We start from the raw sequence: 26,565 nt of genomic DNA, 5'->3' as shown, positions 1-26,565 counted from the left end.
TTGGAGTACTGTTGGGGGAGCATATTATTTTCCTGCGGCTGCTGTAACAAATGACTGTAAATTTAGTGGTTTAAAACAATGCAGACTTATTATCTTAGAGTTCTGGAGATCACAAGTCCAAAATGAGTTGGCAGGGCTGTGATCCTTTTGGAGGCTCTGGGGAAGAATCTGTTTCCTTCTCCAGTTCCGAGAAGCTGCCCACATTCCTTGCCCTGTGGTCCTAAGTCACTGTGACCTCTGCTTCATTGTCATATCTCTCTCTGGCTCTCACTCTCCTGCCTCCCTTTTATGAAGAGCCTGTGAGTATATCAAGCCCACTTGGATAATCCAGGATAATCTCCCCATCTCAAGATCCTTAAATTAATCACATCTGCAAAGTCTCCTTTTCCGTGTGAGGTACCATATTCTCAGGTTCCAGGAATTGAAACATGGACATCTTTGGGGCCATTATTACATACCACACATAGAATAATATTCTGGAGTCTGAAATTAGATCACCAGACATCTCCTTACTTTCATGTTGTTTCTGCTCATTATTTTTGTTGGAATTTCAGGAATGAAATAGTTCTGTAGTACTTCTGAAGGGCAGCTTGCCCAAGCCAACTGGGTAATTTTCCTTAGTCTGAGTTGGTAAAGCCAGGTAAGATTGAATCTCATTGCACTTGTATTTTTGAACACATTGTTTACCCACAAGGATAATTTGGATGGCAGCTTCTGAGACGCGGATTCTAACACTGCAGTTTCTGACCTCTCTGGAATTTGAAAAGCAAAGGTCTACTGAAGCAGCAATAACAGGGGTCTGAGTCAAGGACCTAAAAGGATGGAATTATCGTTTACCAAAAAGGCGCGATGATGTAATGAGTGCTATATGCAGAGCCCAGTGAGCAGTTGTTCCTGGTGTTTGAGGGGGCAGTCCTGTTCCTGAACTGCCCACTGGAGGAAGACTTTGAGCCCTGTGGGTTAACCTATGGTCTCTGAACTACTTTGTTTCCAGTCTGTCAAAGACTGGCGGTCATCTTGGGGGAAATGAGGCATATCTGCACTTGAATTAGCACCTATATTTCATAAGCCAAACTCTGTCACCAGTTTCTACTCTGAAGGGCTTGTCGTTTGGATTCTTCCCATACATAGCTTTGACACATTGCCATTTCCTCCCTTAAACTTCTGCCTTTCTCAGCTACCTACTGAATTAGAATCTTTTCTTTTCATGGTCAAATTTTCAAAGATCTGTGTCTTATTGATTCAGTGGGTGTCCATCTCCACCATCCCATCTACTTTCGTAGTTTTTGATGTGTCCACACTATATCCAATATTTTTTGATAAACAAAAAAGATGAATTCAGCAGGTGTTCGCCCGTTTAACTTATAATTAGCTAAAATAATTGTTTACAGGGATTTAAAAATGATGTTGAATTTAATTTTCATTGTTACATTGCATTACATCAGAGTTAGACTTTGGAAGAATGTGAGTTCTTCTACTCTCAGAAATATTAAAAATTATTTTTGAGGGAGATTTATGTTGTTGACTTTAAGTGAACATGATCTGAATTGGAAGAGGAGACAGAACAACAGTTCAGTGAGTGAGAGTCTGAATCGAGGAATTGAAAAGATGCCTCTGGCATAAGAGCTTTGGGCTTCAGTCTGGCTCTGTCACTACCACCTGTGTGAATTTGTGAGCTAGTCAGGCAGCCCTGCCAAGTCTGTTTCCTCTATTAAATCGGGATAGTCATAGTCTTTCATAAGGTTGTGAGGAATAAGAACCTATTGCAAGTAAAGGGCTTACTATATAGTGGGCAGGTAATCAATATTTGTTGAATAAATGTCTCATGGTCAGAGTTCTGTTAAATTTAGTTATGATGACGAAGATCTGTAAACACAGGATCCAAAGCACTTAGTTATGGGCTCTTACAATTGGATAACCTGAGATTAATACATCTATGCTAGGGCAATGTGGACCGCATTTATTTCAAATCATCAGACATAGTGGGGTTCCTGCTATGCCTAGACTGCCAGTTGCTAAGGTGTGGTCTGGGCGCTTATAAACATTTCTACATATATTAAAGTGTCAGTGTATAAAAACCAGTGTTTAAAACTGAGAAGTAGTTGCAAAAATACTGAACTTGTCTCTGGTTGCTTGCCAGTAACAATGGTCATGGATTTGCTAGTAAGCCAGTGTAACAAATTCTGGAAGGAATTGTTTCCAAAGATCCTCTCACTAGAACTGAAATTAAGGTAGGCTGATTTCTGCCTCTGAAAAGTGACTCTGGAGGCATTTGTATGGCGCAGAGGAAAACAGTAACCAGAAGTTGCATGCAAGGGTCTTTCTGTCTCCTGGATTCCCTTTGGGTCTCCCCCCACTTGTCAGCACCAGCTATTTAAAATTTCAGCTCCCTGAATCTCTGCATTTTAAGAATTTGGACCTTCCAAGGAGAGCCCAAGGTTTCTTTTCCACAAGATGCAGCAACTACCTACAAGGGATGAAGGAACACCACTCCCTCGGCTTCTCGCTCAATTGAGAAAGCTCTGACTTAGAAACTCTTTCATGAGCCTGGACCCCATCCACCTGGCCCGGGTTCAGGGTTGGCCATGGAGAGATCCCAGGGGACTCACTGCTCTTGAACTATTAAGCCAGCTATGGGCTCCTTCTCAAGTCGTTCTTTCTCACACAACTGACCCTAGAGCCTGTCATCGCCTGCTCTTGGGACCACCTGGGTTCACATTTTGGGGAAAGTGGATCATCCAACAATGGCCATGCAGACCCAAGCTCCTATCTTAATTCATCCAGAGACTGACAGCGGGAGGCGAGGAGAGTGGGGGTGGGGGGGGAGCGGTTACCTGGGTACCTCCGGGCACCACCTGGTTGCCCCGCCCCTCAGTGTAAAGGGCAGGGCAGGAGGCCAGCCTGACGCCCCGCCCCCCAGCCTCGCTTCAGTGCGCGGAAGTGACGCAAATCCAAAGCCATTTCCGGCGGGCCGAAACTAGGAAGAAACTTGGAGCTCCCCGGGCCCCCCTACCACCTCTCTCCGCTGCTCCTGTGCCCCGTGGCCCGGGCGGCGCCGAGCTGTCGGAAGCCCTGGCCATGGGGCAGCCTGGGCCTTGCGCTGTGTGAGGCGCGGGGCCTCCCGCGAGCTCCCCCGACAGGCCGAGGGCGGGCAGGCGGGAGGCGGCGTTCCTGCAGCGGTCGGGGCCGCAGCCGCCGGCCTGACCTCCGGGCATCATGAACATAGACGTGGAGTTCCACATTCGGCACAACTACCCTTGGAGCAAGTTGCCGGCCAACGTGAAACAGGTACGGCCGCAGCCTGGGGCCGAGGCCCCGCCCCGCCGTCACCTGCTCGCTTCGCCCACCGGGCTCGGGGCTGATTCCCGCCGGGTGACTCCCGCCCTTCCCCCCAGCAGGGTCTCGGGAAAACCGACCCGCAGCCCGGGGGTGAGGAGGTGGCGGCTCTGGGGCCACAGAAGCAGGATGGGGCCGTTGCTAAAAAGGATGGAATGGTATCCACTGGACTCGCCTGGCGCCTTTGCCCGAAGCCTCCATTCAACCAGGCACTGGGCTGGGCGCCTGCGAAACATTTGAAATAGCCCCAGAACTTCAGGATGGTGGGAAACAGGAATGCTTACAGGTGACGGCAGCTCATACGTACCTGTGTTACAGTATATGTGGGCACACAGAGGAGGGACGAAGACATCGTCCAGGGAGTGTTGGGAGGACGTGTGGAGGAGACATTTAAATTGGGCCTTACAGGTCGAATAAGAGATAAGAGGGGATAACGATTTTCCAGGGAGAGGGTCATCTTAAAAAGCTTGGAAGAGCAATGTTTCGACAGTAGCAAGCGACTTAATGTCACCCGAGTTTGGAGGTGTAGATGTATTGATCTGTTTGGAGGTGCGATTTTCTGAGCGTGTCCGGTGGTAGCAGAGGAGGCTGGAAAAACAGGGCCAGATTTTGAAGAAACTTTGTACTTTATTTTGTTTGACCTTATCCTCTAGACAAGATGGGTTTGTGAAAGATGTTTCATTAAGAGAGTGACTTCAGGTTTTTGTCTGAGAGTTAATTCTCAAATGCTTGAGTTTAATTTATACAAAGCTGTTTAACAAATATTTATTGAACACCTACTGCGTTCTATGCCTTGTTCTAGGTGTAATTTGCAGCCGTCAACAAGACAAAGACCCTGCCTTCATGGAGCTTACATTTTAGGAAAGAAAGATAGTAAATGAATTACTACGTAACATGGCAGGTGGTGTAAAAATCTTATGAAGGTAGTGATGCGTTTGCTACATATGAGGCAGTGTTTCGCTCATCATAGATTGACCTTAAAGTTCCTCCCATTCTGCGTGGCTGAGAGTGAACTTCTCTTTTCCATTGGTGCTGGGCAGTTATATTTGGAAAATTTGGCCTGGTGGTGGTGATGGTGTAAGGTTATTACTTTGCCACCTCTCTCAGCTTGGGGGCTTAGTTCTGGGAAATGAATAAGGTTTGGCAGTGCATCAAATTGCAGAGAAAATGCTTTTGCTTTAAGATATCAAGGAGACAGGGAAGTAGAAAGATACATTTAAGGGACTCAGAAATCTTGGCTGCCCATGTAGCATTTAGCTTGACCCGGAAGAACAAAACTCTAAACCTGAAGGAGTAAGTTTCTCTTGTTAAGCTTCAGCGAAGGCTTTGGTGGACACTTTTGTTCTTTAGGGTTTTGTTGGCATATCCAAAGACGACTGGAAAAACCAACAGTTGTTCTTTTCTTTGTTTCCATCTTTTGTCCACTCTTCCTTTCACAAAAATAAATGTAGCATAAGGGAAGAAAGATGGATGGTTCAATTATGTCCAACATGAATAATTGACCTTAATTAGTATTGGCAAAAATTTTTTTAAACCTTAGTCATGATTATTAAAAATAATCACAGAACCGTGTTCAAATTAGATGTAAACGTGACATCAAATTGAAATTTTTTGGGGGGTAAGATCTCTTAAAAGAATAGCTGTTTTAGCTGAGGATAAGTTTCCACTTGTAGAAGGTGTTGCCAAGCCCATCTGTATAAGTTACTTACTTCTTTAGTCTTTCTCTAGCCTTGCCACTGTTTCCCTAAGTTACTGGGTCAGCTTTTATCTCTGGTCTCTTGCCCTTAGAATAGGACCCTCCCACCCATTCTTCACACTACACTGGGATCAGGTTTCTAAAATGCAAACCCAGTCCTGTCACTACCCATCTCCTATAGATTACTTGCAGCTTCTTTTTGAATCTCAGATATTAACTCCTCCAGGAAAGTTTCCCTGACCTAAATCTGGATCAGTTGTCTCGGATATATTACCACTGCGCTGTATTTCTCATCTGTAGCACTTATCCCACTATGTTGCATTTTCCAGTTACATTACTTGTTTCGCTTTCGTATTATAAGCACCTATCACATTTAGCTTAGTAAATATTTTTGGAGTGAATGAGTGATGGCATCAGTAAGAGATTTTTTTCCAGGTGATAAGTTAAAGCTCAGGTATTTTATAAGTGGGGAATATTCCTTGTATGGAAAGAACTGCTTTTTGGCATTAGAGATCCTAAGTACTTTGATTGAGTTTACATTAACTTTTTTGTTTTCAAATCTTCAAAACAGTCTTTCTACATTTTTAGTATAAAAAAATCCACAAGTGCACCACAGTATAGAGACATATGACACTGAACTTTCATAACAGCCAATGGTACAGTCAAACATCACATGTACAGAACACAAAATTTAGATGAACTGAAATTATAGGATAAAATAAAATAAAACCCAGTTGCCGAAACACAAAAATCAAAATATTAAGGATCCCTGAAATACTCTTAACCCTAATGAGATTTCACTGGACTCAAGTCATTTTGTAGTGAGACATTCATAATATGACATCATTAACCCAGCGTAGGAATTCTGGGGAGCCATGAGTGGCTGCATCAGACACTCGGACAGTAAATGGTAACCAATTTTTTATCTGAAAATTTCCCTTAATTTGTCTCTAAAGTCATCAGGCTTATGAAATGCATCCTCCTCCTTGCCTCCCCCCCACATTTTAAAAAAACACCTGCTGTTTACAATAGACTTTGTTCAAACAAGATCAGTATTTCTGGCACCAAAACAAATTGGGGTTTGATTCATGTATGAAAAGACAACCTTTGGGGTGGACGGGTGGCTCAGTTGGTTAGATCGCGAGCTCTGGGCAACAGGACTGCTGGTTCGATTCCCGCATGGGCCAGCGAGCTGCACCCTCCGCAACTAGAGTGAAGTCAGTGAGCTGCCCCTGAGCTCCTGGGTGGCCAGACGGCTCAGTTGGTTGGAGCGTGGGCTCTCAACCACAAGGTTGCCGGTTCAACTCCCTCAAGGGATGGTGGGCTGCGCCCCCTGCGACTAACGACCACTGGACCTGGAGCTGAGCTGCGCCCTCCGTAACCAAGACTGAAAGGACAACAACTTGACTTGGATGGAGCTCGATGAGTCCTGGGAAAAAACACACTACTGTTCCCAATAAAATGTCCTGGAAATACACACTGTTCCCCAATAAAGTCCTGTTCCTCTTCCCCAATAAAAAAAAAAAAAAAATTAAAAATCTTAAAAAAAAAAGAAAAGAAAAGACAACCTTTGAGAAGAGTCCAAAAGGCACCCTCCACTTTTGGCTGAGGAGATGCAAAAGCAGAAGTCCTGGGTTGTTTAGGGCAGAGGGGGGGTTCAGAGGATCCTTGTGAAAGACGAGATAAAAGATGATAAGGGGGGAGGAGTGTAAGGTTCTGACTGTCTTTTGTCCTGCACCATTGATTCAGTGGAGATGGGAGGGAAAGGCTAGGGTTGAGGGTGGGATGTGGAACAAAGGAAACGAAAAGGCAGACAAGTAATATAAAGCAGAGACTTAAAGGAGACTAAAGACCAATCAGAATATGTAATTTGGCCACTTTAATTCTTAGGAAGATCAAAGTTCCCTCCAAACTTAATTTGATGTGTATCACGAAAAGCAAAGGCCAGTATGGTACAGTATTACGCCAGACGGATTAAAGGAGGATCCTTAGGGCTGCTTCACCCACATTCATTCTATGAATGAATACCTCCCCTTCCTCACAAAGCTTTAGGGAGGTACAGCTACCATTACGTGGTTCCTTATTAAGTTTGAAAAGTGCCTGAAAGTTTGGGCACCAGAAAAACACCCCAACATGTGTCTAAGCTGCACCTTCAGGCTAATAGGACTAAAGCAGTGACGTTGTGAGAAGTGCTGAAGGTTGCAGTGTCTTTCCCGGCACCGAGGTGGCCTTGGTGCTTTACCAGATGTAGCCACCATCTGTGCCACCCATGAAGACGTTTCCCTTCCTTTGAGTGACGAGGACCTTGGCTCCCTGAGTGACTGCAAGCTGAGCAGCATTGGAGGGCATCCAGGGGGTGAAGAGGAGCCAGGAGTAGCCCCAGCTCCCAATCTGGCACCTGCGTCATACCCTCCTTCCACCAGCACTGTGGTACCAGGTGGGTGGATGGGGCCAACTGGATAATAAGCCACAGAAATGGTGGAACCTAAAGGTCCAACAGCCACAGACTGGGCCATGGGAAGCTACAGTGAGGTTCCAGGAAATGCAGCTGACATGTGGCGACTGTGACAGCCCCTGGGTGCACAAAGCTCTGAGGAGAGAGCTCTGAGTAGGCAGGTGGTGCATCAGCATAGGGTGGAGGCCCAGGAAGATGCAAGGTCTGAGGGTCACGGGATCCCAGGAGCCTGCACAGCGCAGGTGGGCGTTAGATGCTGACCTTTGCTATTCATGGTGGCTGCGGGTCCGGTTTGGCTCCGCGTCATGGACGGGTTTTGTGTGTGTTTTTTTTGTCCTCTTCCTGTTTGAAGTCACATCCCAGTAACTTTTGATGAGTTTTTAATTTGGAAGTTAGTTGTATTTCCTAGTTCTCAAAATTGGGGGAAGGTGATTCAGATTTTCTTTTAAAAATGTATTTGAAACTAGTGTTCAAAACTATTGCTTTTCTATGGGTGAGATGAAATATTTTTATGTGATACGGGCTGTACTGGACTTTAAAAAATTAAGAAGTTGTGCTTTGGGCCATTAGTTCAGTATTTTTTTTTCTTTTTTTTATAGTTTGCCAGTATCTTGTATTCATTGTTCAAAGCAATTTATAGTTTTATTTTAAATCTTATGGTGAGGTTCTTACCTTAAAACAGAAGAGCAAATCCTCAAGTTTGGAAGTTGCAAAGATTTTAGCAGATTGCTTTGTGTGTGTGTGTGTGTGTGTGTGTGTGTGTTTTGTGTTCCTGAGAAAGAGACTTTTTTTTGGCATTAGAGCTAGAGGAAACCCTTTGAAAGTTTTACAGAAAGCCTAATATTTTGAGTCCCCTAAATGTCTTCATTACTGAGCCTGGCTTTGGTGCTACACAGAGGATGGTAGAATAGTTTCTCTACAAATAAACTTTATTCCTAACTATTTGTAATGTTAAAATGGATGAAAATAATATAAGCATATGCATTCCAGCATAGTGTGAGTTATGGTTTAACCTGTGATAAAACTAATTAATCTAGTTGCAGGAAGAAAGATTTTAATTTTTCTCACATCATGTCCCTTTTTTCTTAAATTACTTCGCCCCAGTGGTTCCAGTTACATGACAGTTTATTTAGTTGTGAGTTCCATCTGTTTTGTGAAGATTGCCTTAAGTGAAAGTATGTGTATGGACATTTACCTGGGCTTTCAAAAACCTACGAGTAAGAAGTATAACTGGACCCTCTGATCTTTCTGTCTTTAGTCCCCTGAGATGTCTAATTTTATTTTATAGCATACTGGAAAGATCTTACCTAGTAATTAGAAGGAGGATAGCAGTCACATATTAAATTAAGTTTATGGTTGCACATTGAATATAATGTTGACTATAATTAGGCAAACATATTCTTTGCTTTCTTGAGAACCCAACTTTGAGCTTAAAACACTTAAGTGCACAGCTAGAAAGTGTTTTGATCATTTAAAATCTATATTGGAATTCTAAAATTGTGTGAATGTTTGCTAATGAGACGATAAGGAGGTGATGTTTTTAAGAAACAGTCTTATTTAGAGGTGCATTTGAAATGTGCATTCTCTAGAAATCTTAATTTTTAATAAGCATAGCCCTAAGCTCCAAATAATTATCAGACAGGGATCTGTCCTTAGTTGCCATTCTTAAGTTTAAATGAATGTAGGTGCAGGAAACCATCTATCCAGTCATCCATCCAACACACACGAATTGGAGACAGTCAGGAAGGATACCTATAAGTTATGCTCTCAAACTGATCTTTTATGTGATATTAAATACTTGAGATGCTTTCATGAAATCCTTTTAGAATGACAGACTGAAAATTAACATTGAATTTTTGCTCTAAATCTGTAGCAGAAACTTAGTACTATAATATTTAAGAAAGTCTTGTTTTATTCAGTTCTGGAAATAGGAGATTCTGGGATGAAATTAGGGGCCATGGTTTTGAAATTTTATGGGAAGAATGTACTGTTGTTTAGTTTAGAAGCTATTTTACATCCATTTGAATGTTTTTTTTAGAGTCTTGGGAATTCACAGCGAGAATATGAAAAGCAGGTTGTCCTGTACAGCATCCGCAATCAGTTACGATACAGAAATAACTTAGGTAAGTAGACATTTTTATGCTGAGGTGGAAGTGACTGTTGCTGAATTATCATTCCCATGTATCTGTCCTATCCTTTCAGTACATATTTCACTTGACTGAAATGATTACGTGTACGGACCTTAAGATAAACTCTACACCGACCCATCCCACCTAACCACAGTTTGCATTAATTAGCAAATAGATCTTTCTAGTTCTGATTAAAATTACTTTTTAGAGTGTTGTTGAAAGGTTTACTTTACCTATACAGTATTAATCTTGAGTCGAATGTCCTCTTTTTACTTTAGATGATAAAATATGCCAGAAAAGAAGTACATTAGTTCTTAATAATTTTAGACTTTGAGTTTTGTTTTTGTCTCCATAAATTTTCCAAATAATATAACTTTAATAAAAACTCTTTTTATAATAATTGGAACAAATTCTAAACAGTTACTTCCTTCTATGTTTTTTTAAACTCCTTTTATTTTAAATGTTTTTATTTGTCCGATTACTTTGGTCAGTCTATTCTCTTGCCCTGCTATTTTTCCCTCCCAAGTGCTACGCTTATTTTAAGCATAGTATTTCAGAGATAGATTTTCTATGTATTCTAAGAAAGTCAGGGGTATTTGTACATTTAAAAAACAAAAAACAGTTTTTAAAAATTGGCTTGATTTTATAGAAAAACTACCATTTAGGTTGGCTATCTTACAAAGTGATATAGTAAGAAATTATATAATATATATATATATATATATATATATATATATATATATATATATATACATACACACACACACACACACCATATATATATGGTAAGGGATGAATTATAGCCTATATTTTGTACCTTTTGGAGTGACAGTCCATGCTTGCTTTCTTTGCTTTTTGATTTGGTAAGAATTGTTTCCCTACTTAACTGTCCTATTACACACTTATATATTCTTAAGTGTTTCTTGTGGTATAATTCTTTGTTCCAACTTCGAGTAGATGCATTCTCTTCCAGTTTACATACTCTTCTTGTTAATTAGTATTGGTTTGTAAAGTAGTTCTCGTTGGATTTATACTTCGATGTAAGTATAAGACACCTGATAAAAACTGGAGAATTTCCTTCTTTCTCCAGTTAAACATGTCAAGAAAGATGAACGTAAATACTATGAGGAACTACTGAAATACAGTCGAGATCACCTCATGCTGTACCCTTACCACTTGTCGGACATTATGGTAAAGGGCCTGAGGATAACACCATTTTCATATTATACTGGGATTATGGAGGTGAGTTTCCAGTGTATATGAACCATTAGGAATGGGTGGGACTATGTGGCAGAGATACTTTGCACGTGATGGCCAGCTCTGCAGGTCTCAGCTACAGTGGACATTGTTTCTGAGAGTAGAATATAAGAAAGTCTGATGGATATAAGGTAACTGTTTTAGCCACATTTATGTTATCAGTGTTTTCATAGTGGAAAAATATCTGTGTTTATTCTGTGTTCTTGAAAGCCTTGCCAGCTCTGCTATTGTAACATTAATCAGTCTTTTATGTTAATAGAGTTTGTATAAAATTTATTGCTTTTGATACATGATTAAGGTTGAAAAATGTGAGTGACAGGATTGAACATTAAGCTCAGAGAAACTTAATGTGTTTAGCTATTTACTAACTGTAGCAAGAATAATGGTGATATAGACCTAGTGTTATACACGTGTCAGAGAAAGAGAAATATATTAGTAGCCCTGGCTGTTAATCTTTCTATAATTAACTTTGAGATGTTAGTCTTTTTCCAAGGGCAGTTTTAAGGCCTGTGTTGAATAACTTTAAATACCAGTTAGTTATATGCTGTGTTTAAGTGAGCTTTATGTAAAGATCGGCAATATTTGCTACTTAATTACATTTGAATGCTACTGTTTTGTGCTCACTAGCTCTCTAAGAGCAGAGAGAAGCCTAGAACTAGAGGAGTTGGGAACCGGTAGTAACAGTGAGGCTAGCTCCTGTATGATGTGGCTTCCTTTACAAGCGCTCCCGCTGCTTAGATCTTTACCCTCCTCTTCATGGGCACTTCTGTAGTCCCCCGGCTCCTGTGTCCCTTTTGGAGGAAATGTACAGTACAGCGTGGGGCCTGACAGCCTAGGTTTCTGTCAGGCCCTTTCCTGAGAACCAGAGTAGCATAACGAAGGTGGCCCGTAATCAGTGAGTAGAATAGTTGGTTGTTGCTGTCTCTTTGATTATTTTTCTGGTGTTGTCACACATTTGGGGGAGATCACAGTGGGAGGTTTTGTCCCATTGACCAGGTTTGAGTTGTGTCCACGTGCTTACTGCTGTCCGGTTTCTGTTCTTACACCATTGGGTATAGCTTCTGGGTTGAAAGTCGGCCTTATCTGCACAGCGAACATTTGGTTTATTATTGGAAAAACGCATGGGGGTTGGAAGAAGCTGGATACTGAGGGTAACTCTGCTGCCGATTGGCACTCCTAGGAGCAAAGATGACTAAGGTTAAAAGCTTTGTTGGTAGTGCGTGTCTTAGGTGTGTGTTGATGGAGCTGGGACACGTTGTTTGGCCTTTTCTCAGGGTGGGAGTCTAGGATTAGGTATGATGTGTGAAGAGACTGGACCTCTGAGCTCTAGCAGGTAGGTATTCCTTGCATAACTTCCACAGGGCACAAGTTACAGGGCAACTGTCTGGGATTCTAGCGTGCTATGAGAAACCCAGACCTGAAAGTCTGATCTGTAGTTACTAGGTTGAGACAGGGTGGTAAGTGCCACAATGTGGCATACGCGCCTGAGGTTGCCGAACTCTAATCTCAGTGTTTCATGTAATAATTGTTGTTACTCTGATTGGCTATGGAAATATATATTTATATATGTTGTTTTCTTTAATTTTTTTCTTTTCAAAAGGACATTATGAACAGTGAGAAAAGTTACGATTCTTTGCCCAATTTTACTGCTGCTGACTGTGAGTATCTAATCACGCTGAAGGAGGTAATGTTTAGAGTGTGTCTTTGTGCATGCATGCTATCGTCGCAGTGTCGTAATGTGTGTTTTAAACTGGAAATACTTGAAGGATGAGACCAGCAAGCAACACGATTGATGGGAGTTTTATCAGGATACAAATCAAGTGTAAGATTTAGTCTGAATATCTGAGAAGAGTATTTTGGAGAGGTAGAATAAAAAAAAATGGCACTAGTCTATATATTTCTAGAGAATGAAGTTCTTTTTGATGTTTGGGTTGTGTTGTGTACCAAATGAGGGAAGAAAACTTGTATACAGTATTTTTACAGCGTGATTCACAGTTGTTAGTAACATAACTTGCTGATGTTCTGTTATGCTTATTTTAATGAAGTGTATATTTGGAATGTAACATAGTTCTGTTGTGTAAGACGAGACTTCTGCTGAGAAGTGCATTTTGACGCTCGAAATTGGGAGGACTTCTGCTTTTAAAAAATGTTCTCATTTAACATTGTCAAAAACCTTTATTCAGCTTGAATTCATCTCCTTCAGTTTCGTTTTATGTTTCGTTTGAAGAATTCCTTTTAATTTGATACTGATTGTCAACCAATGATCAAAAGACGAACAAAAGCCAAAGGTTTTTTCCTAAAAGACTTGTGAGTGTACTGACATTTCAAGATGTAGTAAATGTTTTTAATGTCTTCCTTTCAGGTCTAAGGCTTCTTGGCATAGGAAGAAACCAGTACATCGATCTGATGAATCAGTGTAGATCATCAAAAGTAAGTTAATCATTTCCCTTTCTCTCTCATTTTTTTGTCCTTCTTATCACAGTCTGATTAATTTCTTTAAGTGGTAGAAAAAATGAATTGTAATTTCTCTGATCAAATAAAATATGCTTGATACAGAAACAATACAAAAACAGCTCCTCAGTATTCTCTAGGTTATATAGCTTAAGTGATTATTGAATTAAAACTATTGAAGACATAAAACAGTTTATTTTTAAAAATTAATTTTGCTCTGCTGGTCTTTTTACTTGGTCATTCCACTCCCACGTTTCACTTAATGGATGAGATGAGGACACACTTTCCAAATGCATTTTCATATCCTGGTTTTCATTTTAATTTCTGGATTTACATCCAGATCTAATGACTAGTGTTTTGAAGTAATTTATTTTGAAATAATTTGAGTATGACTTTCTCCATTCACTGTATCTAGAATAACAGATTTTAAAACATGAGAATTTAAAAAGCTGTTTATTTAGCCTGTTAGAAACAGTCTTATTATATGATTTATAAGAACAAAAGTAGTAATTTTAGATTGATTGCAGATTGTACTGTTGCAGAAATTTTTCAGAAGGAAAACGGCCCGTGATCTTCTGCCAATAAAGCCGGTGGAAATTGCCATAGAGGCATGGTGGGTGGTCCAGGCTGCGTATATCACAGAAGATGACATAAAGGTAGTTATCTTGAAAAGCTAAACGTAGGATTTTTATTTTAAAAATTATTTTTATTTATTTTTTTAAATAACACGCTTTGGTTTTCCTGAAGAAAAGGAAACAAATTAAAAAGTTTTAGTGATCTTAGGCTAGAAGATTGGTGGGTTCCCAAGATACTCTTTAATAATGAGGGATACTTGGCTTGGCTCATGTATAATAATCTAGAGATTTTAACTAGATAGAGATAGCAGTTTTATGTAAATTGATGGGATACTGCAGCTATCAATAATACTGGCTAATGCTTTTTGAGCACTTGCTGTGTGCTAGATGTGCCAGCTATTCCAAGTGCTTTTTATGTTTTCTCATTTAATTCTCATAACCCCAGAGGTATGGATTATTTGTACCCCATTTCACATTTGAGGAGAGTTGAGCACAGAGAAATGAAGTGATGGCTCAAGGTCCAGGATTTTAACCGATAGTTTGCTATGGAACCTGCAGTCTCAATTACTGTGCTGAATTGCTCAGGGGTAGGTGCTTTGGCAGGGCGAGAGTGTCAAGGTTAAGGGAAACGATGCTCCCAGTGGTCAGACCACATTTGATACAAGCCTTATACATCTTAGAAGAGCTGCTGACTTACAGGAAAGGGGTGGGGTAACGGACAGGGGCCTGAGAGACCAGATCGTATCTCTGGTGATTACAGAAATGTAAGTGAGCATGTGGGCTTTGTTTGTTTGTTTGCGTTCTATTTTACCCCAGAGGACAGATTAATTCCAATGAGTGAAAAGCTCAGAAGTTTTGCTTTAACGTAAGCACTTCCCAGCAGAGCTGTCAAACTGAGTCATAAAATGGTGAACTTCTTGTTACTGATAATAATGTGGAGTTTGAATAAACTTCATTTTTGAGAGGTTCAGAATCACAAATGGATCAGCTACCAATTCAAAGAAGCTGAGTAAATATTGGTGCTTATTAGTGAAGACTTGCAGCTTACCAGCAAGTATTGATATTTGTAGTTACTTTGTTCTCTGAATTTTGTTGCTATAGTAGCATCTTGTGGCACCTTACTTGATGGTTCTGGGCATAGCTTTGATGTTCAAAATGTAGAGCGATAAATGGAAAAAATCTATAGCTCATTCAACAAATGACATAATCATTGGTTTAAACATGAGTAGATTTGAGGAGTCATAAATGGGTTAATTTGGACAAACCTTAATTGAAAATATGTTGCTTTTCTTAGATATGCACTTTGCCTGAGAGATGCGCTGTTGATAAGATCATCGATGCAGGCCCTCAGCTGGCTGGATCACTAGATTACAATGTAGTACATAGTAAGTGGTTAGTAGAAATGGTCTTTTGTCAACGTAAAAGCTTGTTTTAAGCCATGGACAATAAACAGCAATTATTTATCAATTAGGTAAAAGTAGCAATATTTCCTAAAGTATGTTATTGTTTGAAATGTGACCTTAGTCCACTGTTTTCCAGTGTGACTATAATTAGTCACATGCACTAGAAATTAATACAAATGAATCATAAGAAAAACTTTATTGTTTTGAGCATATCAGGGAAACCTCGATTTATAAACTTTGATATAATTCTTTTCTAATTCTGTTTTACTTTTTTCTTTTTCTCATAGCCTTCAGTTATAAGAATCTTTACAGAAAATCAGAAATCTTTTTTTTTAATTACTAATGTTTAATGTTCTGTCTAAAACCAGGTACTTTTGCTTCTGTAGGTTTATATAACAAAGGATTCATTTATCTGGATGTACCAATATCTGATGACAGTTGTATAGCAGGTAAGTATGTGCTAATGTCTTTCAAGGTTCTTAGAATGACTACTAGTTTCTCGGCACTGCATATCACCCTTCTAAAGTTAGACACAAATGATTCTAGGATCTTCGATGTTAGAAGTTTTTATTAAAGAAAAACATTTCTTCTCTTTACATTGTAACACATTATGGTGGTTTTACTTAAATTTCTTATTTTCATTTTTATGTTATTTTGACATATACACTATATTAAAATAATAGAATCTGAGGTAAAGGTCTCACTATCCTAAATCAAATTATTGTTTTTCTAAATGCATGTACCTTTTAGTCCTTGTTCAGTGCATCAGTTTTTATAGATAGTCAGTAATATAGAATTGTATATTCTCCATTTTCACTTATTTGTACCTTATATTTTCATATCACTACCATCTTTTTTGTCTTTGTCTCCTCCTTCCTTCCTACTTCATCTGCCCTCCCTAAGTAAAATCAATATTAAGGCCCTTGTATATTTCCTTCTACACTTAAGGATGTATCGATTTATTAAACAATTCCTCTATTGCTGGTCATTTAGATTATGTCCATTTTTTTTTTTTTTTCTATAATAGTGATATGATTGACATCCTTGAACACAAGTGGAACTTTTTTTCTATTTACATTGCTTACCAATTTATAGAAGTACTCATTATATTTCGGTTGTGTGTCACAAATATGTTTTCCAGCATATATTTTAACTATTGTTTCTGTTTGTGGTATCTTTTACTATACTAAGATAATTTAGTATTTGTGTAGTCAAATATAAAGTGTCAGAAAACTCCAGGGAATAACCCTACTATTAACAAGTGATGAGAGGGCGTATTAAAAAAATGCTCCCTCATCAGTTTTGAATCTTGACAGGTTATCATGTTCTAGTGTGTCCTGACCTTTATTTTTATTACATGTGTTTATAATTCTTTAATAACACATTTTGAACCATGTACAGATATGAATTCTGTTTTAAACATGGAGGACAGCTGAAAAAGTAAATGCCATAACAAATGAAATACTAGTTTTAAAGTTTCAAAGGTTTTGGCGAAGAGGTTTCTGAAAGACAATCTCTTGTCTTTCAGGTGGTAGTGGTTTTCTGTCACCACTGGAAAATATGAAAGTATTACTCAAGTTTCTACTCTCATCTGATAAACTAATGTTGACTCATTTGAGATCCACCTAAAAAAGATTGGTCTTTGATTAGTTTATTTCATGGAGATTAAATCACTCTTAGGATTTATTTATGCTCAACCATCAGAGTCCTCTCTGTGTAGACAGGGTTTATATGGCCTTAACTTTGGGAGTTTTAGAAAACTTACTGTGGAGTAGATAAAATAAATCAAAAGTTGATTTTAGTTTTTTCAAGTTAGAGGTTTCTCTTTTTAAGTAGATACTTGAATTATACTTTCTTGTTTTATAAAATTGTATCACTGAGAAAGTCTATTTTGTTTATTTTAGTTCCTCCTCTTGAAGGTTTTGTAATGAATCGAGTGCAAGGTGATTATTTTGAAACTCTACTCTATAAGATATTTGTTTCAATAGACGAGCATACTAATGTTGCAGAGGTAAGTGTGCCAAATGTCTTGTGAAAGAATTTAACCTCAAGATTGTAACGTAAGTTTATGTTAAAGTAGGCCAAATGTTTAGTGATATGGTTAAAAAGTTTTAAAAATCTATACATGGGTAGATCACAGAATTTCAGTACACTTTAATATAATTTAATGTGCAAAATTTTAATTTTAATAAGTAACTGTTCTTCAGTTACTTTCTTTCTGAATATGTATTTTAAATTTGGTAAACAACTTTTTATCTGACTTTAGTCTTGTGCCGCATCACCACCTGAGGGACCACATATCCATGACAGTGGTCACATGAGAGATAATGGAGCTGAAAAATTCCTATGACCTAGTGGCACGGTAGCCTTCCTAAGGTCATAGCACACTTGATGACTGCTTTCTGTCAGTTTCAGTCTAGAGATACTAATGCCATCAGCGTGGGTGCACTCACCTTCCCCCTGGTGAGCCTCTCACTTCTCCTCTTTCTAAACCAGTTTTACTATTGGACCTACCTTTGTGGTTCTTACTGGGATTGCAAGATGCCATTTGGCAATAACCATTAGGAAACAGGTTTCCTAATGAAAGAAAACAGGTTTCTTACCGTGTTTCCCCGAAAATAAGAGCTAGCCAGACCATCAGTTCTAAGGCGTGTTTTGGAGCAAAAATTAATACAAGACCCGGTCTTATTTTACTATAATATAAGACTGGGTATAATATAATGTAATGTATAATAAATTAATATAATATCTAATAAATTAATGTAATATAATATAAAAGACTAGGTATAATATAATATAATATGATATAATATAAGACCGGGTCTTATATTAATTTTTGCTCAAAAGGACACATTAGAGCTGATGGTCAGGCTAGGTCTTATTTTTGGGGAAACACGGTACTTATAGGCCCTGGAACATACAAGGCACACAGCGAGGTCCAGGAAAAAACAAGTAGGCCAAATGATCAGTTCCAGAAATCAAGATCTCTGAAACAAAGGAACCTCAGTGGGGGAGGCAGCCTGGCTCTTTAGCTGGTCCTGTAGCTAGAGAGAGCCTTCCTTGAGGTGGGTGCCTCTTTAAAATGGACGCCTAACTCAGGCACTTGCATTACAAAAAGAGAAACCAACTGTCGGGCTTACACAACAGTTACTCATATGTTTGCCGTGATGCAGGTGTAAACAAACCTCCTGTGCTGCCCTGTGTATACAAGCGTAGCACCTCCAGTTACAGAAGTAGGCCCGACCTTGGAGGGTTTTGCAAGTGCATTCACTCAGTGCATTCACACAAAGACCAAACCGCCTAGTGTTGCATTTCTTAGGGTGTATCCCTGCCTTTAAGTGTCACATGACTATTGTAAAAGGACTGTGGACTATTGATTGCTCTAGGAATTTTCTTATTTTAAATGAGACAAAGTTAAAGAGTAAGGAGTCTTCACTTGTTAAGGTCACTACCTGGATTTATACTACTCTGAGTGTCTTCGAGATATGGCAAGAGCAAAGTTCTGATTTCAACATTTATTCAGTCTTTCAGTTATTCATAATTTAAAATTTTGTTGATTATGGTTGACATGTCTACTGTACCCATAATATGCTAATAATTATAAGAATGTAAAACAATTTTCTATTTTATTTTCCAGCTTGCAAATGTCCTTGAGATAGACTTATCCCTGGTTAAGGTATGTAATTTTTATAGTCTTTTTACTTACAGTGTAATCACTGAGTGGATTTTATTACAGGTTTTGGTCTGGATAAGGTACTGAGAAACGGAGGCAGTGAGGTTCTCTTTCGCTCTCAGAGGAGGTGTGCACAGTGCAGGGGGTGCTCACAAGATAGAAAAGCACAGGACACGGGCCCTCCGTCAGTATTGCATCCCACGGAGTGACAGGGTCACTCACGTCCGTGGAGAGCTGCAAGCAGGCTGATGGGTGTCTTGTAATGAGGTCAGTTAGAGCAACAACTCCTGCTTCGCCGGGGGCCGATCTCGGGAGGGCCGGGCAGAGAAGCAGGAGCATTCCCTGTCCTACACGTATGAGACCTCAGAGGAAGACTAGGCCCACTGAAAATTCTTTTGTCTCCTTAAGGGATGACAATGTTTGAGGATCACTGCAGGCAGAGTCTGTGATAATGTTTTATCTCTACAAGGATTCTGACGTCTAGTTTATTTTATTTTAAACACTCATTTCCTTTATATTCCTTTCAGAATGCTGTTTCAATGTATTGCCGATTGGGCTTTGCCCATAAGAAAGGACAAGTAATAAATTTGGATCAACTTCATTCATCGTGGAGAAATGTTCCATCGATAAACAGATTAAAGTAACTCATTTATTTAGTATGAGATATTAGAGTTTCTTTTTGAAAAAACGTAGTTTTACATACAACACATGTACTTATTCACTCTGTCATTTGAGCTGAACCCGATATATTGGTTTTTAAGCTTGTGTGTGATGAATCTTTTTTAGAATCTGATGAAAGCTAAGAACCCTCTCCCCAGAAAACAGCATATACAATATTTCACATATAATTGTAAAAGTTTCTCGAATTCCCTGAAGCCCATAGGTCTTGGTTAAGGACCTTGCTGTATGTGGGCAGAGCATTTCTGGGCTGCATCTCAATTTCAGGCTTGAGTATGCCGGGATTTCATCATCTTCCAGTCGTATTCATGACTGGATGTTCATAATTTAAGTGCTGACTTCAGTAGCTACTTTTATATAAGATCATGTATACGATTTTTAAGAAGTGAATGATTTCTTCATTAATAGGAGCACTTTAGATCCACAAAAGATGCTCCTATCATGGGATGGCGGGGAGAGTAGGAGTCCTGTACAAGAAGCTTCTTCGGCCACTGACACTGACACAAACAGTCAAGAAGACCCAGGTTAGCAGTTACTCAGTTAAATTTGGAGTTTCTTTATAGATACGGCATGTGTCTGCACATAGACTCAGAGTGAACTCTCTCCACTTAGTTACTTTATAGTTCTCTTCTAGATTTCATTCATTCAACATGCAGGCTTTGAGTACTTACCAGGATGTTGGGCACCACGCTCGGTCGTAAGGGTGGAAAATTGATAAGAATGTGTACTTTCCTTTGAAGAATTAAGTCTAGGGTGAGAAAAGGCGGTATGACCACAAAAACCACAGCAATGTGAAAAGTTCACAAGTGCTTGTGGAGAGCAAAGAGGAAAAACCCCCTAACTGCCTAGGGAGGTTCGAGGACCCTTGATGGAGAAGATGCTGTTTGGGCTAAGAGTGAGTAAGAGCTGGCTAGCTGGTGACTGAGGGAAGTCCGCAGCACCGGCTAAGCACAGCAGGAGGCAAAGCACAGAGGACGACGTAGTGGCCTGTGGTTTTGTGTTGGGGGAGGAGAGGGGTACAATGGCGGCTCCCATTCCTACCCCAGGTTACCTGAGCCAGGTGACTTGTCTGAAGAGGGTAGGCTAGTTAGTCTTATTGACCTGACAGTTATCAAGTCTTGATTTATTACTAGTTTTCAAGAAATTTACTATAAAGTGAGTGCCTTAAAATTTTTTTTTCAACTTTCTCTGTGTTGGAGCTAGATAGGACTTGGAACCTCTTCTAATGTCACTATTGCTTATATTTAATTATGTACTTTCTGGTTATTAAATAAAGCCAAAATGAAATAGTTTCTCATTCCAAATGATAGACGAAGACTAATTTTCATTCACTTGACTTAAAGTATGATTTTTCTTTCCAGCTGATACAGCCAGTGTAAGCAGTTTGAGTTTGTCTACAGGGTATACAAAGCGTATCGCGTTCCTGTTTGACTCAACTCTCACTGCCTTTTTAATGATGGGAAATCTTTCACCAGTAAGTCACATCCTTGTTTAAATATCCAAATGTTTAAATAAAGCTTAGCTAGAAAATAATTCACTGCTCTTCTGTCCTTTTAAGTCCTTGATTTATCCCTGAAAACTCAGCTGCTTTTGTTTTATATTCCTTAGAGGCATGTAGTCACTTTTTAGTGAGGGCTGCTTTTGCAGTTAGAAGAATCAGCCCCTCACCCCACTCACCCTTCAGTTTAAATATATTAGAAAGAATAACATAAGATGCCGTGCTCAGTGTAAAGACGGAAAACTAGAATTGTAATGACTTGTATCAGTATTAAGATACATTTCAGTTTTTTTGTTTTTCTTTATTGCAGAACTTGAAAAGCCATGCAGTCACAATGTTCGAAGTTGGCAAACTCTCAGATGAGTCCCTGGACAGCTTTCTTATAGAACTGGAAAAGGTAAATCTAGATTACTGTTAATATTATTTGGTATCAGGGCATTTGAAACCTTTTCTTGCTTGATAAAACATCAGTTACTGATTATGTAGATTAGTGGTATATTCTTGCTCATTCCTCCATTATTCCCCATCTGAATACTGTTGCAGTCATTTAGACTTAAACATATTGAGTGGATGAGTGAATTCTGTGATTTTAAAAATGACTTGTATATCTCATCTAACTCAGCATAACTTGATAGGATGAAGAAATTGGGTATAGAAATCTTAGTCTAGTGTAATTTTTTAAATTGCTTTTTCTGAAATAGCCTTTAATTTTTATTTTATTTTATACTTTTTGGTCTGACTCTAAGATCTCCTCTTAAACAGTTTTATTAGAAGTTTTTGTTCCATCTTTCTTACATCTGGAACAATGTTCCAGGTACCATGTTTACGTCCACTCTTCACTATCCCTTTTAGTGTCGTGAAGACTTGAACCATATTTTTGCTCTTAACCACATTTCCCCCTGTGGGTACAAAAGCAGTTTCCCTTAGCTCTACATCTTGGTATGTTTCATTCCCTAGCTAGTCTGTTCTCTGCTCTTCTTTATGCAAACAGTTTGTGTGCCTAATATGTCCCTTGACTAATAGTTTTGGTACCTTTTATACTTAAGTGGTGAGCTCTGTATATTAAATGTGCTATTTAGAGACCTTTTGATGATTTTTGTAATTTCTTTATATCTAAAAAAAACTCCCATGACATTTTTTTCATTGGTCCTTCTCCATGGGAGTTTTACTTTTTTAGGGTGGAAATATATTTGAGGTAATCCTTGTTATTAATTGGTCTCTTTTACTTTTAAATTTCCATTCCCTCAATACTTTTAATACCTTGTTAACCCCATTTCTTACTGTGTGTCATCCATTGCCGGTAATTTTTTTATTATGTTCTAGTACACTTTTTTCTTTTCTAGCACATTTAAGTTGTTTTCCTGATTTTTATTTTTCTCACCCCAACAAGGCTTTTATCAAATACAGCAAGTGGGACGATCACTTCTACTGTTTATATAGCTGTACTCTTTTTTTTTTTTTTTTTTTTTTTACCACATAGTTGTTCTGGGGAAGCCTCTGAGTCTGAAGTGTAGTTTTTAAAAACAATTTCTTAGCTACTTTTTAAGAAGCTTCATGTTGATTAAACTTAGTTGGTTGATCTTATTAATTTAATGCAAATCTGATTTAGTTATTTCCCCCCTGTAGACCTCTCCTTCCATTCTCTGTGTTGTTTTTGGGATGGATGTATGTGTGTTTATATATTAAACAGGTGACTGACAGGGTCAGAAGAGCATGTGTTAAAATATAAGATCAAGGAAGGCAGGGGTTTTGTTCCAGTACTTTATCCTCACATCCTAGACAGATTATAGCGTAATAGGGATTCAGTGAATCCTTGTTGAGTGAATTCAAGCTGTATGTTTAGCAGTGGTGAATAGCTTGATGAGAATTAGAGGCATAAAGGTAACCATGGATTGAAGTACTTTTCTGGATGAAGCGGACTATGTAGATCTTAGAGTATTTTAAGCATCCTATTTAAATCATACATGGGACATGTAACTTAGATAATGGTGTGATTTAGCATTATTTGGTTGCTAAAATTGTTAGTTTTCTTTGTCAGGGTAATTTCTATTATCTTTAAAGATGTAGTCAAGTGGAAACTCAACCGAGATTGAGGTTAATAATTTATTTCAGTATTGCCTGGGCAAATTTTTGACTTACTGATTTTATTTTTTTATATCTTAATAAATCTACTGTATGGTTATATATTAGGATAAATGTCATGATGACAATATTTGTTGCAAAGTTTATTTTCTTTTGGTTTAGGTTCAGAGCACTGGTGAAGGAGAAGCACAGAGATATTTTGACCACGCACTTACTCTGAGAAACACGATCCTGTTTCTTCGTCATAATAAAGATCTGGTTGCACAAACCGCACAGCCAGACCAACCCAATTACGGTATGAGAAATATACTTGATTCTGAAGACATGATCCTATGGAACTTTTTTCTAGGAAATTAAACAGGTCATGCTCACTTATTTAATCCTCACGTATTTAATACCTTTTGTATAGACAGCATATTGAATTTTTAACTAGAGCTTCTTTTGTGAATTTCTTTGCTCATCAACTGTTTCTTACCTTATTTTACTTCTCCTCTCTTAGATGTTACTGACATTTATAGTATTTAAATCTGATTAGTACCTCTAAAAAGGGTTGGCGTGTTAATTTGTTTAAATAGCTGGGTGGAATTGAGAATATGTATCAGTTCAGAGGGGTGAACGAATGCCAAAATTTAGGTAATTTAGGAAGCATAAAATTTCAAGAATGAAGTATTCCATTGTATAAACATAATAAATAGCTTCCTATTCAAATGCCGCTGGAATATTTACTGAAGTATTTTACTTTATAAAGTAAAACGAGTAAAAGAAAGTAGTAGCCATTTTAATCTGTCGGTGTACTCCAACGTGGCTGTGCCTTAGTATGCATTCTCAGTTTGGGGATAGCTAGGGAGTTTCCAAACATTAGTTGAACTGATGGTATCATTAACGTTTCAGGTTCTGACTCAGCAGGTTCTCAGTTGTGGGATGGCACCCAGGACTGTGTGTTTTTAAAAAGGTGCAGTGTCTTGGGCACCAGTGTAAGAGCATTTGGCTCAAGTCCTTGGACATTCACAAGAGCTGCGTCTTGGGATGTCATGAATTTTTAGCACCACTATAACATTAATTCCACTCATTCTTTTCATTTACCAGAACGTTCTATTTTCTAGCCCAAAATCATCAGTGTCTTAGTCATAACCATTTTTATTCCACTTCTTTCACCAGCATCTGGCTTTCTTCTCAGCTCAATTAAAAAAAAAGAAAAAAGAAGGACAGAGTCAAATGTCACTTTATAAGAATTGTATAGGTGAGAATGAAGATGCTGGGTAGTTTAGCAAATTGAGGCAGGACACACTCAATATCTAATGACTCACTTTTGCAGCCTGAACATGTCTGGTTCAGAATTGTAAATCACTATATGCTGGGGCTCTTTCTGAGAGTATTCATAAATAGTTAAAACTGAGAACATTCTATTACCAAATTCCAAGCAAGAGCCTGAAGCATTTATTAATCAGCATTTGTTGATAGTAACCACTTTTTGGCCACCAAGTATTATTAGATCAAGTTACCTAACAGCAAGTGGCACAGTCTTGAAGATGTCTTTGGATGATTTTTACATCCAAAGACATTGTCAAGGCTGTGCCACTTGGGGCACGGTTTCTGGGACTTTTAGTGACTTATGGAGATAATAAGTTAGAATATTTGAAATACTCTGTTATAGCCATCTTGAAATATATTGTCCTTTTGTGCCCATCATAACTCTGAAAATGTCAGAGCGTGCTAGTGAGCAGCCAAGTGTAATTTGTTTACAGGTAAGGAAATTGGAGCTTATCTTGGTTAAATTTCCTTCCCATGTAGTCATTAAAGCCTACATGATTAGTAAATGGAAGGGCTGGGACTTCAATCCATGTCTCTTGAGTTTTTTCCTTTCTTGTGTCCCATATATTATCTTCTCTGGAACACTAAGCTTTTTACTGATTTATTCATAAACAATCTGTTACTTAATAGTCTGGACTAAACTTTGTTTTTTTAATCACAAATCGTCTAAATAACTTAACTGACCATCACATACGTTAAATGGAAAACCTAAACCTATTGTATATGAATGTAATTAAATAAAATGCTAACCTTTCAGGTAGGTTTAAATAGTTGACTGTTTCTGGCACTAGTTGGAGCTTTCATTGTTTAGAATAATTGGTGACGCTCTGAAGTTAAAATGTGATTGACTCCTCCCCGTAAGACCAAATCTGCAAATATTTGTGAAGTTTCATTCTTTTAACCAGCCTTTCTTAACTGGGGTGCCTCGTTAGAACCACAGAACCTCATTAGAAACACAGAAAATGATTTGGCTATTTCTCAATTGTTCTAATGGTGGTGTATAACTAGTACAATTCTAGATGCTTAGAAAAGAAGGCTATTCATTCCAGGCAGAGAATAACAGGGCATTGGGGGTTAATACTCTCCATGATGAGAAAGGTTTCTTTCTCTAGGTGCTGGATGTGATAACTTAATCTTACTCTTTTTAAAAAATAAATTCTGGAGTATTGGTGTTTTTAGCATCTTTTTTGAGTAGAAAGGATTTTCTTTTAAAATCACTAATTGTAGTGTGTTTCATGTAGTACTTGTTATTCACGGTAAAGCAAAAGCCTTAAGATACAGAAGCAAGCCTCTGATATATGTGGAAAGGACCGGTTTCATAGTAATCATTTGGTTTTAGAAAGCGTGAGGTACTGCTTCAAAATAAAAACAATGTGTAGTCTAACTTTTTTCATTTAATAAGCATAATTTTTTTCAGATATCTTTGATTTTAAAAAGACGTCTTTCTGCTAGGATCAATACAAGTCAGACACAAAAGCCACTCTTTGTAATTTGGGCATCTAGTGCTGTGGAGCATTTAGAAATTAAACCGCATTTGTAGAAAAGCAGTCACGGTTGTAAAATCTTGTTCTAACCACCACCAGCTCTTTAGACCTCCTTGCTTATCCTTGTATTCATTAAATATTTTCTATACTTGATATTGACAATGTTGACTTTTACCTGAAGGTTAAAAAATCCCCTCACCCTTTTGTGTTTTGGAAAAGGGCTTACTGCAAGGACGCACGCTTTCCCCATATAACTTAGATCTAAGTCTCCATGTGCTCCCCTTCCTTCCCTATGACGGGGCCAGACAACTGTCCAGATTCCCTCTGCCTCATAAACAATGAGCTGGACTGCTGGGCTCCGCTGATCAAGCAGAACAAAATGCTTGGTGAAGGTCAACTTTGGTTAAGTTTCTCTGCTTGTTTCAGGCCACTGAACTAGGACCCTATCCTCAGCCTGAGCCAGCACACAGCCCTTCCTGTAAAATAGGCTGACTTAATAGCATAAAACTTTCTCGTATCTTTTATTCTGTACCCAGT

General features: G+C 38.6%; 1 protein-coding gene and 1 pseudogene across 3 annotated transcripts in view; one reads left to right on the top strand and one right to left on the bottom strand.

Moving 5' to 3' along the window:
• The first annotated feature begins 2,947 nt into the window (after positions 1 to 2,947).
• The window catches only part of FAM91A1 (family with sequence similarity 91 member A1), a 42,601-nt gene continuing 18,983 nt past the window's right edge, over positions 2,948 to 26,565 (top strand). For 2 of the 3 annotated variants that reach the window (XM_019720220.3, XM_019720108.3), the window contains exons 1-15: positions 3,068 to 3,288; positions 9,526 to 9,610; positions 10,707 to 10,858; positions 12,474 to 12,531; positions 13,236 to 13,303; positions 13,852 to 13,980; positions 15,194 to 15,284; positions 15,689 to 15,751; positions 17,207 to 17,313; positions 18,940 to 18,978; positions 19,503 to 19,615; positions 20,062 to 20,177; positions 21,015 to 21,127; positions 21,462 to 21,548; positions 23,396 to 23,528. In XM_019720220.3, coding sequence (XP_019575779.2) covers positions 3,217 to 3,288; positions 9,526 to 9,610; positions 10,707 to 10,858; positions 12,474 to 12,531; positions 13,236 to 13,303; positions 13,852 to 13,980; positions 15,194 to 15,284; positions 15,689 to 15,751; positions 17,207 to 17,313; positions 18,940 to 18,978; positions 19,503 to 19,615; positions 20,062 to 20,177; positions 21,015 to 21,127; positions 21,462 to 21,548; positions 23,396 to 23,528 — 1,426 coding nt within the window. In that variant the 5' untranslated portion in view covers positions 3,068 to 3,216. Of the gene's footprint in view, positions 3,289 to 9,525; positions 9,611 to 10,706; positions 10,859 to 12,473; positions 12,532 to 13,235; positions 13,304 to 13,851; positions 13,981 to 15,193; positions 15,285 to 15,688; positions 15,752 to 17,206; positions 17,314 to 18,939; positions 18,979 to 19,502; positions 19,616 to 20,061; positions 20,178 to 21,014; positions 21,128 to 21,461; positions 21,549 to 23,395; positions 23,529 to 26,565 lie in introns of all 3 variants that reach the window. The other variant, XM_019720159.3, reaches the window with a different exon arrangement.
• LOC109440130 (DAZ-associated protein 2 pseudogene) lies at positions 7,143 to 7,761 on the bottom strand (annotated as a pseudogene).

The sequence above is a fragment of the Rhinolophus sinicus genome, chromosome 6 (genome assembly GCF_057876585.1).
Source record: "Rhinolophus sinicus isolate RSI-liver-muscle chromosome 6, RSI-T2T, whole genome shotgun sequence".
NCBI classification, from domain to species: Eukaryota; Metazoa; Chordata; class Mammalia; order Chiroptera; family Rhinolophidae; genus Rhinolophus; species Rhinolophus sinicus.
The sequence above is the reverse complement of the archived record's forward strand: the minus strand, read 5'-3'. Positions and strand labels throughout refer to the sequence as shown.